Here is a 12,799-nt window from a genome sequence, read left to right on the forward strand (position 1 = left end):
ACGAGCTCTGCCTTAATTGTAAAGTACAAAATTATCGTTTATAAAATGGTTTAACAAGAGAGGTCAAAGAATGGAACCTTGTGGTATGCCTTTCTGTATATGAGCCTTACAACTTAGTATGTTACCGTCTTCTGTGTGTTGTTTTCTATTTGATAAATATGAAATTAAAAGGGGAACCGAAGAAGAAACACCATGAAAGGATAGTATTTCAAGTAAAATTTCACGAGGGCTTTGATGAGGTCCATTAAAACAGTTGCTATATATGTAATCATTTTTATCAAGGTTTTTTTTACAAACCGTCGAAAGTCTTAGTATTTGGGACTGACATCCATGACCTCATCTTAATGCACTTACATATGGATTTAAAATTTGATCGTACTAATCTGACAGTCGATTTCCTAATACCTTTTCATATAACTTCGAAAATCTATAGTCTATAATTAGTTATTACTAATGTATCATTTTTTCGTATGAAGTATAGTGACTTGTGCCTCCTTTAGTTGATCTGGAAATACACTAGATTCAAATGATACATGTATTAGATCTGTTAGCTACGTTGCAAAAACGGGTTTCATATGTTTCACTGTTTAAGCTGAATACCGTCACAGCCAGGTGAAGTCTATTTAATTTTTACTTTATTAAAAAAAAATTCTACCATCTCGATCGTAGTAGTTTAAACGGAAAGATTGGCCAAACAATATGCGACCTCATATCCAATTTTCTCAGCTACGGTTGAAAAGGGTATCAAAATGTTCTGTAACTTATTTTGTGTCAGTTACGATTTTGGTTTTTTTTTTGTCTCACTTCCGCTTTTTAGAGAAAAAAGATTCCTTATTTTTTGAAAAATTACAGGATTTTGCACCACCAGAGCATCTTTCTAAGAAATTTTTCGCAGATATTTTTTTTTAAAAATATTTACCAGGTTTCTTTCTTTTCTGAATTTTTCCCAGGTTATTACATTTCTTTGTTTTGTATAGTTAGAATATAACCTATGCTTACGATGAATGGTCTTTCTGAAATCACTTTTCATGCATTGGAGTGCATCTTTGTCTAGGGTATCGTGTTTTTAAAAGAGCAGGTTTATCATGTATATTTGTGACACCCTTTTCATAATTAGAATGAATATCATTTTATTTTATTTTATATATGCATTTTTTGTCAAAAGTTTCAGATATTTTAAAATTTTGTTAGCAACTATTTATATTTCTGTAACTTCTGTTTGTCATTTTTTTGTTGTTGCTTTTTTGCCTGTACAGGTAAACAAGTACAAAAAGTATAACAAAAATACCGAACTCGAAGGTCAATTCAAAAGGGGGATCTTTCACAAAAACTGTCAAAATCAAATGTTATCAACCAACGGCTTTAAAAATTTGTTGTAGATATTAACTTGTGACAATATTACACCTGTCATGTCGGTTGGAATTCTGAATGTATTATAATACATTTTCTTGGTAAGAATAACATCAACTATTGTGGCACATGGTCAAATCCGATCTCCGACCTAACGCCTCATTTAAAAAGGATCCGAGTGTGACCTTTAAAAATGTTCAAAATCGAGAATCAGATCAATTCAGTTTGCTTAAAGTGACCTGATGACCTGAGACATTTTTAAAACGTTATCATGTGACCTAAGGGAATACCCCACTGTAGCCTAACTAATGACGGTTATTGTTTTTCATAAAACATGTTGGTTCTAAAATATCACATACATCATGTAAAAATTGACATTTACTATGCTTATGAAAATATGAAATTTATATGAAAATTCAAGTCACATAAAACAACATCCTTTACAGATTTATTTGGTATTTGCTGTTATAAAATTTAGAAATGATTTTGAATTAAGGATTATATCTCCCTCCTGCAAATTTCTGATTCCTTGTCCGGATTTGTCTTCACTTTGGGTCATTTTAGGTTTGATCAGCTCTTCGATTTTTAAATATTTTGGTCTAGAGCATCACTGAAGAGACAATAATTGTCGCAATGCGCATCTGGTGCAGTAAAATGACTACTTTTTATGTATGATTTAACACTTCTTTTGTCAAGGGTATTTGTAAAATATTAAGTAAAATCCTTGCGAGTTACAGAGGGTGGTATGTATATACCCAGCCATTTCTTCGTGTTGATATTGACTTCAAAACAATATATATTTTTGTGTTCTATCGCGTCGCTGTAGAGTATTACCGTCCGCTAAATCATATACATTGGCGTGTCTCTTTGTGTGTCTGTAGCAGTATCCACATAGCCTTTGAAAGGTTGTCTTGGCAACTGAATTGCCGAGACAGATGTAGATTGTAGTAACGCTTTCCTCAATTTCGGTCTCCATTGAAGACTATACCGATTTTTTGGCGTATGTGGCCATTTTCTTGTTCTCTGTAGCTGTCGGAGCCTTTCCAATACGGTCCAATGTGTATACTTCCAAGTCAGAATAACATTTCCTGTCAGAGACAAATAAATCCCTGCTGAATGAAAACCTGCTTCTCTGATGAACCTCCTTTTTTACATAATTTTTTTCTATCTGGAATGTGGTGTCTTTTTTATGGAGAGAATATATAGCATATTTTATTTGGTTCAAATAGTTAAATATGTTTCTCCGTCTTTCTTCTTGTGTCTGTCTTATCCTTCTAAATAATATTTTTTGCAATGGTGGCGATTCTGGCTGACTCAGGAATTTTGCCATCTGCCAGTGCCTGGGTGTATATATTGCTTCATATTTTACTATATATTTTTATTTATAAGTTCGTTTACATGCCCGAAAGTATATATAAGCTAAATAATCTTTAAACTTTTACAACACACATTTGAAGAAAGATTGTAATTTGTCAATGAAATATCAAATAAAATTAACCTGAAAATTAATTTTATTACGTCAGAATTTCAGAATCAAAGGTCTGTATTGAAAAGCTTGCGGAGGAGTCGCGAATTTCATTCCTGGAGTAACTTGAAGGAATACACTCTACTATTCTTGTCCAGAATAATTCTGACGCTGGTCCATCTTCTGACCATACCATGCAATCCGTGTTGTTTATTACATTATAAATTGATTCATTTAAGGAATTAAAACTTATATCATTCAATATAATAGGTATAATAGACAAATCTCCTCTAGAAATCCCAATATGATTTGCAATGTCAAGCTGAAACTTACACCACTTGTCTCTTGCAAAATTGTCTGACAGTACAAGAAGAAATGTTCTACTTGCTTCAATATTTTCTGTTATGTGATCTGAAAACACTGTCCCTAGTCGGAAATCACGATCACGTATACAAAGTTGAAGATGATGCTGCGTCTCAAGTTTTGGAATAAGGTGGTTTTTTACCCAATTGAGATCTTTATAACTATATGCTATGAAACTATCAAAGACATATCCTTTGTTTGATATTAAGTTATAACCATCTCTCCTCGATTTACACCGGTAGAGTTTAAGTTTTATTTGAAATCTAAATATATAGCAAATAAACGATGTCACTAATATTGCTAAGAGAGCCATCAACGAAGATACAATATATGTAACTAAGCATGGAAAAGTCTGCATGGGGTGATATTCCAGTACTTTAGAGTTTGAAATAGAACATCTCCATATGTTTTTGTCTGTGGTTATGTTTTTCGAGTCGGTTGTCTCCATCCATTGTCTTAGCCATGCTATTCCACAGGTACAAGAAAACGGATTACCCACTAACAGAAGTGTTCTAAAAGATCCATTACCGTTATTCCATGTTTCGGGAAAAGATGTTTTGTTGATTAAAGAAATACGGTTTCCTCGAATATTTAAAAATTGTAAAGATTTTATTTCATTAAAAGGTTTACTTTCTTCCCACGATGATATTCTATTTGAAGCTAAATTAAGTTTTTGTAACACAGGGAAAACGTTTTGTTTGAAAGTTGGTAAATATTGAATTTTTGCATTTTTTAGTCTAAGTTCCTTTAATCGTTTCAATGGTTTAAAAAGTTTTAACCAGTAAGATTCAGTTAATTGAAATCTATTATCAGATAAGTCAAGATATTCCAACTGATTGCAATTCGAAAAAAGTGATTGGAGTTTAAATTTTCTAATGTTAGTGGTATTAAAAGCAAAGCTGCTAGTGACGGAAAACGTCAGATTTTTTAAGGATTTACTATTAAAAGCTCCAGGTTCTATTTTTCTAAACTGTGACCCAAGTCGATCCAAATTTAACTTTTCCAAAGACCACAGCTTTGAAAAGGTGTTGTTGTAAAGTAGACGAAGAGATAATTCCATTAAATTAAGAGTTCTTAAATTATCTAAACACTTCAAAGGAGTATACAGAGAGTCTATTTTACTGAAATCTAAATCAAGTTGCTTCAAATTCGGAAGATAGCTCTGGTTTCCATTGCAAAATATTGGGAATTTCGAAAACCATGTTCCAGAGAGTGACAACGTCTCTAAGCTGGATAACCCTGTAAAGTTATAGTTCAAGTCAGAAATTCCTGTCCATGACAAATCTAGCTTGCGCAAGTGAATCAATTCCCTAAAGATTTCTCCATCTAGGGACTTTATAAAATTGTTATTAAGATAAATCTCAGATACATTTGTCGATATAAGCCCGGCAAACATGTTCTTTGGCAAGTTTGTCAATTCCATATGTGTTAAATATAGCCTTTTTATTCTTGAAACAGACAGACTATGTAAACTCTCAGCAATAACTTCAGGAACAAGTCCGTTGTTACCGGACAAATCAAATTCAACCACTTTGCTGAGCCCTTTGAAAGCATCTTTACTTATGAATTGTATCATGCAGTTTTTTAGTTTCAGAATTGTAACTGAACTGTTTTCTACGTTATCAAACGTTTCCCGGTTTACATGAGAAAAATTACCATTTCGTATAGTTAGTCTGGTGATATTGCGCGGAATAACTGGTATTCTTTTCATCGTTTTTTTCCCCATCACATACGAATGACGTATTTAATACTTTGCAGTATGATGAAGTTCTATTTATATTTACATTTTCATTTTGATAAACTTTTCTTCTTGTACAATTAATAATTATTGTCAGATAGAATGCGTAATACAGTTTAAGGAAGTGATTCATCGTACTTCATGATAAACTAAAAATACTTAGATATAAGAAGATGCGGTATGAGTGCCAATGAGACAACTCTCCATCCAAGTCAAAATTTATAAAAGTAAACCATTATAGGTTAGTCTACTCTCCTTCTATTCTCTTTCTTCTCTGCTGTGGGTCGTCACCTAAAATGAGAAGATTCCATTATTATATATTAATTAATACAAATTTATCTAAATGAAATCACAATTGCAGTCAGGATTCTACTTCGGTAAAATTATCTCCCCATTACGCCACCTAATTTTTATAACCGTAAAAATGGAAGCCATTGTAGTGATGACGCGCTGTCAATTTAGCTCTTGATAACCGATAAATTTATCCACATAGCATCATTACGATCCGTATATGCCAGTTGTATTTTAAAAGACAAATGTATCAACTAGCTATAGAGCATCATTTAATGTACTTTTATGATTTGGTCAACTTAAAACTAGCGTCTGATCGGTTGTCAGGGGGAATTTTCGAAAGTTCAAAAATATTTAAAAAAATTCTAATTAAATATTTCGTGGAAGGGCAGACTAAAAAATTTCAGAGGTTGAAGACTAATTACCCTTGATAACACACACAAAAAATTAATTTTTTTTGAAGTTATGCATTTTTGAGATCCACTTGTAAAGTCTGTCGTCAAGTACTTTTAGTAAAAATTTGTTATTCGAACACACCTACTCTGTTGTCATGACTAATTAGAAAGGTATTTCACTTGACCCATACATTTCATTTTTAGTACTGTAAATTTATAATGTTATTATATCCACGTAAATATATAAAAATATTAGAATCTTAAGCGAGATGATGTATCAAATATTTTTCTTTTATACGTTTTCAAGACAGAATAGTCAACTCAAACACGCCAGAACATAAAAAGGTGTACTCGACTTTCTCTTTTCGATGAAATTATTGCCTATTTTGTTTTTTTTTCCCAAAAAAAACTGTCGCCAGGGGCAGAGATGCAAATTATTGCTTTAAAAAGATCAATCTATTATCTTTCTTTGGATTTTTTTTCGGCGGAATCTATGCTTATGCACAAAAAAGATCCACAGGTATTTGCACCTACCACAATCGACTGTTTTGTGAAAATTTGTCTTATAATTTAAAAGTTTAACAAAATCTCGAATCTCCGTACCATAATTTAGGTAAAACCACATACATAAGACGCATAAAATCCTAAATTAGGCACATTCATTAAACTTTTAAAGCCCTTAGAAACAGATGTAAACTATTCAAATTTACCAACTTGACCTTTTTTACTTTCTCTAACAAAGAGTTTTCTTTTGTTTAATTTAAACTGGGTTTCCGTCTGAATTGGTTTCACTAAGAGAAGAAATATGAAGTTGGATTTTGAGGTCTGTATTTGCTGATAACATCGCAGTTATTGTCCCTTCAAATCGCATCTTTTCCAATGAACTAGAAATGAAGGATACCGGTGTCCAATGCCACACAAGGGGACTAGGATAGACACCAGGCGGAGACAGCACATTTTGTCTCCTCGAAAAAGACATCTAAATATTTAGGTCTTTTTTAGTGAATAAAAAAGTATTGCACACAATGCACAAATAAAATAGGTATCCCCTGGAACAAGTTTGCATATCTCATGTATCTGTACAGGAAATGGTAGAAAACTCGCGCTATGCATCAGGATTTCCTTCAAATTTGAAACTTGCACTCGATTTCTGCTTGTTTGAGCTTTTTATATGTCAAGTTGTATGACGTAACAGAAGTTGTTCAACTTTTCACTAAAAATTAGCACATTGCAGGGAACATTGATTTGTCAACTCAAAATTTGTAATTTTGATGTTCAAAATATATAATAGTCTCATTACAATTATTAAATTAAGGCAATTTAGTAATTAGCACAGTAATATGAAGCACTATATGGTTAATATTGATATCCAAAAAACAATATATTTCAAAAGTTACGAATAATAAATTTACAAAGTAACAAATTATGATATATTTACAAAGTCATTCATTTTAAATAAAGTAAATAAGATGCCGATTTGTGATTCATCCAAGTAAATGCTAGCTTGGATGCAGAATAATGTTCACATGTATGTCCATTATATATTGTTTTGTTACTGAATAGCTGCATTTATTTGTTAGAATTTATTGTTTTTATTTTTTATCAATATTTCAGGGAGAAGTAATTACAAAAAAAAAAAAAAAAAAATTAGGTGAATAAAACTGAGACCGCAGCGTTTTTAATTGTATATTCATTCAAATGTCATTTTTTGTTTCAATATGTCCCTTAATTTCTTTTTGTTAAAGTTTGCTGAAATAAATATAAACTTGTTTACTTTAAATTTTACACCTCAGTGAAATTCTACTTTCTGCATGGGTAAGTGTCAGCCAATTTAACATTGAGATATTCTCATTCTTATTCCGGACATAATTTTGTGAAAACCAGGGAAATGGTATAATAGATTGAAAAGAAATCCTTATATGTGTGATGTATATGTAATTAGAACATACTAACCCCTTCTAAGTCCAATGAAAAGTGAGTTTTATAATTATCAAAAAATATACAAATTTCAAAAAGCTGATTTAAATATTAACATTGTGTGCTTTTTAAAATCAAGAAATACTAAATGTTTGAACAATTTGTCCTTTTTGTCCTCACAAAACTATGTCAGTGCTATTTCATTCCATCCATTGAAATGATCATTACCTATGTTATACATTCATTTTGTTAACCTAGTTAATGCTAAAAAGTGAATTCTTATTAAGGTTTGAATATTACAATGGGAAAGGATAATTTTGTAAGGTCACTCGAAAGTGTGAATATGTTCTAAATACATCCTTCACAATTAAGGAACACCAAAATTAATTCTAAACATTCATTGGTCGAGAGCAATTTGGTATATTCTAACTATAATTATTTATTACGCAGGTGAATACAGACATGTACCATAAACAGTACAATTTCACAAATGATAGCTTAGATAGAACTAAAGACTGTCAATTCCTTGAAATTGTTAAGTTCAATGTCTGTTATTAGATCAAAAATAGGATTATAACCAGACGAGTTTTTCAAAATATCATCGGACAAGGTCCACGGATGTGAAAATTGAAATTTTTATGTAAAGTATAAAGTTCAATAGCCGTAGATTAATATAGTTCTAACGAAGGTACATATAAACAAGAATATTAATATGATTTTGGAACTCGTGACATTAAGTGGGACAATGCTAATCTCTGGAATTGTATTTTACTTCCAAATATTTCCATTTGATTCTATAATATAATTTGGATACAGGAAATTCGTAACTTAAAACTTATACAACAGTTAGTGCAGTATCAGTTTTCACATTTACGTTTACTTATATTAAAACATGACGGAAAAAGATCGGGGAATGTTCAATAGATAAAAATTGGTATTTCCTAAAATATGTCCTCTCATGTTTCAATTTGCTAGCTTGATACTACGTTTGCATAATCAAATATCATATTAATGAAATCGCAAAAACGAAGATCAATGTTAAACAACGATTTTTGGTACCTCAAAAATGAATAAAATGTAGAGAAAAGTGATCATAATAAAAATTCAATAAAAACGATTATATTTTGTAGTTTGCCAATAGACCGTAAGGTTCTCAATACTAGTACATGTATGTAACATGATGAAAATGTCAGAACACTCGGACAAGTATAGGATATAAGAAAAAAGTCTCCAACGAAATGCATTTTTAGTTTTCTTTCTCGCCTTAAAACAAAAATACTGTTTGCGTAAGTCTTGAACAACTATTTGGAGCTGCCAATTATTTGCTTGAAGCCATGAATTATACTGAATTCAAATACTGTCTCAGTTACATGTTTTTTTCATACTTCAAGGAAGGCTTTACTTAAATACACCAAAGATTCGTTTTAAAAAAAATATGAAAATACGAAATTCCAATATAGGTAATTTCCCCAAAACTTAAGGTGGAATTTGAATCCGATCACGATTGACGAATCTCTGAACTATGACATTAGGTAATGTAATTTTGTCACTCAATAAAGGAAAGCTATGATTTATAAAGATAAGAAAATGTGGTATGATTGTCAATGAGACAATTCTCCACCAGACCAAATGACATAGAAATTAATATCTATAGGTAATCGTATGGTCTTCAACAATGAGCAAAACCCATACCGCATATTCAGCTATAAAAGGTCCCGAAAAGAAAAATGTAAAACAATTAAAACTAGAATACTAACGGCCTGATTTATGTATAATACAATGAACGGAATACAAATACGATATACATCAACAACTCCAACCACTGAATTACAGGCTCCTGACTTGGGACAGGCACAAACAGAATGTGGCGGGGTTGGACAAGTTTGCTGGCGCCAAACCATCCCCCTGACTTGGGACATTGGTGTAACAGTACCACATAAGAACAAAACTAAACAAATCAGTTGAAAAGGTTTTGATTGTTTTCCCCATCTGACTATAGAAAAATAGGGGAGGGTTTAGTACTAAAACTAATGTAAACCCTCGCTTGCTAATGTTCATGACAGGAACCTCGCGAGTGTTGTTTATACAAATATCTAAATGTTTTTGTCCTGCAATAACAATTGTGTGTTGATTATGGATCTTTGGTAGTCTGTTAGGTTTGAAGAACTGAAGTTATTGAACTATATATCTTTTCAGGGTATATTGTATTTTTGTTTAATGTTTCAACGATTTAAACCTTGTATATAAATAATAAGGGATGTGAGGTACAAATGTATATGCAACTCAACGACAAATAAAAACAAAAGACATCAATAGAGGACAACATACAGTCTCCAACACAAGACAGGTGTCTATACAATTTGCCAAGCTCTAAATCGTCCAGCGTCTACAAAAGCTGTTAATTTTACATAAACAATCAAAGATCTGCCATTAACACCTAGTTCGTTCAAAAACGAAAACCTTTAGATGTTACATACGACAGCTATATCCATTTATTCATATAAATAAAACGGGTTGTAAACCATTTAAATATTTGATTTATAAACCAGATTGCTCTCTAACTGACCCGCCTCTACTTTTAAAATGGTTGGGCATTGATATAAGTGTCTTGAAGATAAAAATAACTTTATTTTGACACTTGTCATCAAAAGCAACGTTAAAGCACTATTTCTTTTTAGTAGAATTTAAATATCATGGGAACATGTAAAAAATTGAAGGAACCATATTTATTTAAGACTTCTAGATATTTAAATTTGATTTTATCAATTTGGAACTTTTGAACGTCTTTCATGTTAAACTTGATTGGTTGAGTGACTAACCGAAATCATCCGTTCGGTCTTGTTAGTAAACAAAACACTTAAAAATAATACAAACAACTGATGGGAGGTCTTATACACAAAAAAAACTGAAAATCTAACAACAAAAGTATCAAGAACAACTTACGGAATATCTTGTTGGCTGAGTTTGATGGCTGCCTTAATCAGAGAAAAAGTGACAAGAGAATCACACTACTTCCGTGTTACAGTTAAACGTAAATGATGTGTGATTTTATAATACCACTTACAGTTTTGTTAGACGGGATTTAAATACACATTATTATATGTGTGATTATAAAAACAAGTATTAACTTTATATAAAAACCTTGACTGACCTCGGCATTTCATTAATATTTTATAGTTTTGAGAACCGCAATACTCATCTAATTTAAGTGTGTATCCATTAAGTTTTGTAGCCTTTTTTTTTTTTAACATTTCCTTCAGTAATTTTATTATAGATTGTTTATTTTCAAGAAGAAGAAAAAAATAGAAAATCTATATTTCACCGACTTTTTTTTTATAAAATTGATTGAACATGTCGTCAGCACTTATCATTTCTTTACAGTTAATTATATACCTATATGGAGTTATTTTCTTTCAGAGCGATAGGTCTTTCTTTTGAAGAATCAACCCGGACGATACCAAACTTCAATGAAATTTGCTTCAAGGCTGAAATAATGACTTGTGTAAGGTCGTTATTTTCTCTGATTAAAATGCAGACTATAATTTATTTGAACATTTAATTCGTTTGATAGTTATCGTGTGTTGTTGCAAATTAGGTTTTTACCTTTTTGTTTTTTATTTCCCATCTTTGATAGGGTTAAAGAGAAACAATCCTTTCCTCCGTCTATTAGACTGAAATACCAAAAATCGTCGTTGACGCACATTTTAACTTTCGAACAAATAAGTATTTTTTTAAAATTTATCGCTACGATAAAGGGACATTATGTGAGATGAATTTAATAATGCATCACTTTTAAAACAATCCAGATTTAACACATTCGCATGTATGATTTTGAAAATCTTATTGATTCACACTGTATTGGATATCATACTTTGACCTTCATTTTTCGTGTTACATATACATGTATCACGAGTTTGTGCTCTCTTCGTGTCAGTTTTTAACTTTTTACATCTATCAAATTATCAAATGTCAAAATGTTCTTATTTTCTTTAGAATAACAGTCACGTACTTTATAATGGGGTGGTGGTGGAAGCATAATATTCAATCTTGATTCTCAGTTTAAAAAAAATATGTAATGCCCAACAAAGCGGAGAAAACATAATTGTTCTGAATAGTTCGTTAAAATTGTTGAAAAAATAATCTTCTTTTCCGCGATAAAAATTGGCCTGAAAAAAAAAAGAAAAAAAACATAGCATCCCTTTCATAAACTAAGTTGATACAATAAATTCCTTACAAATTGACTTGTATTTTTCATACACTTTTAACAATTCATTTGTGTCTTGCTTCATGCAGTTACAGTAATATTGGACTATAAGACATTTAATGAAAGTCTCGGTACCAACTCTTGACACCGACTCTGACAGGTAAAATGAAGGGGTCGTCTCAAAATAAAAAAGTACTAAATAATTAGCTTTTCAAGGTAAAATTTGCAAATAACAGTTAAACAAGATTTTACACATCCAATAAGATTTGTCTTCTGTTTACAAATCCTGCACAAGTCTCCACAATTTGTCCGAGTTTTTGTCTTGTGTGCCTCCACAAAGTACCCATCACTTTATAATTTTTTAGGGTCACCCATGACATGTTCGACAAGAATTCTATATTTTGCAATGATTCTATTAAATTTTCGAATCTTGCGTTTCTGGTGATCAGGTTTTCTGTTGATTTGCAGTCGCGTAAACGGCGTAATTACGGGATGCCGATTTGGATAAATTTTATCTCCTAATAGCACACATTCTTCTGGAAAATTTAGCGGTGCATCGGCTCCAATCTGTCTCATCATCCTATACTACTGCGCATCATTTTGGTGGCCTAAAAATCCGCTTTCGACATAGCAAATGTTTCCCTCGTTGTCGACTATCACTTGCGTATGTGTGGCGTGGTAGTGACAATGACCGGAAAAATACAGTTCTTGCGGCTCAATTTGTGGCCTATATATCTCCACAGAAAAGCCGTCGATTGCACCGACGGCAGCATGGAGTTTAGGCCAAATACCCCGTTTTCCTCTCCATTCGTTCACAGCAGGCCACGAACGACCCCAATGCTCTTTGAAATATTGGCATGCATGCATTAATTTCCGCTTGAATTATGGCAACACTTACATTAAAAATCAACGAGAGAACATTGTATGATGGATACGACCGAAGCCACATAATATACAACATGACCCGATTCTTCTGAGATAATTTGTGGGGCCTCCCAGTATCTTGTGAAAATGAGTCCTTGACAAGCTGCAGAACATCTAGCATTGTTTCAGGGGTTTCACCGGCCGCAAGATAA

At 31.9% G+C, this 12,799-nt stretch overlaps 1 protein-coding gene across 1 annotated transcript; it reads right to left on the reverse strand.

Moving 5' to 3' along the window:
- Window positions 1-1,737: 1,737 nt before the first annotated feature.
- LOC127730033 (toll-like receptor 3) lies at window positions 1,738-10,596 on the reverse strand. Its single transcript, XM_052238077.1, has 2 exons — window positions 10,463-10,596; window positions 1,738-5,207 (listed from the first exon to the last, which is right to left on the reverse strand). Exon 2 carries the CDS (start codon window positions 4,902-4,904, stop codon window positions 2,865-2,867), a length of 2,040 nt encoding a protein of 679 aa, XP_052094037.1. The 5' UTR covers window positions 4,905-5,207; window positions 10,463-10,596; the 3' UTR covers window positions 1,738-2,864.
- Window positions 10,597-12,799: the final 2,203 nt, after the last annotated feature.

The sequence above is a fragment of the Mytilus californianus genome, unplaced genomic scaffold (assembly GCF_021869535.1).
Source record: "Mytilus californianus isolate M0D057914Y unplaced genomic scaffold, xbMytCali1.0.p SCAF_2, whole genome shotgun sequence".
Taxonomy (NCBI): Eukaryota; Metazoa; Mollusca; class Bivalvia; order Mytilida; family Mytilidae; genus Mytilus; species Mytilus californianus.

What these genes read in the sequence shown, in the direction of transcription:
- LOC127730033 (XM_052238077.1), bottom strand. Translation starts at nt 4,904, where the DNA reads ATGGGGAAAAAAACGATGAAAAGAATACCAGTTATTCCGCGCAATATC.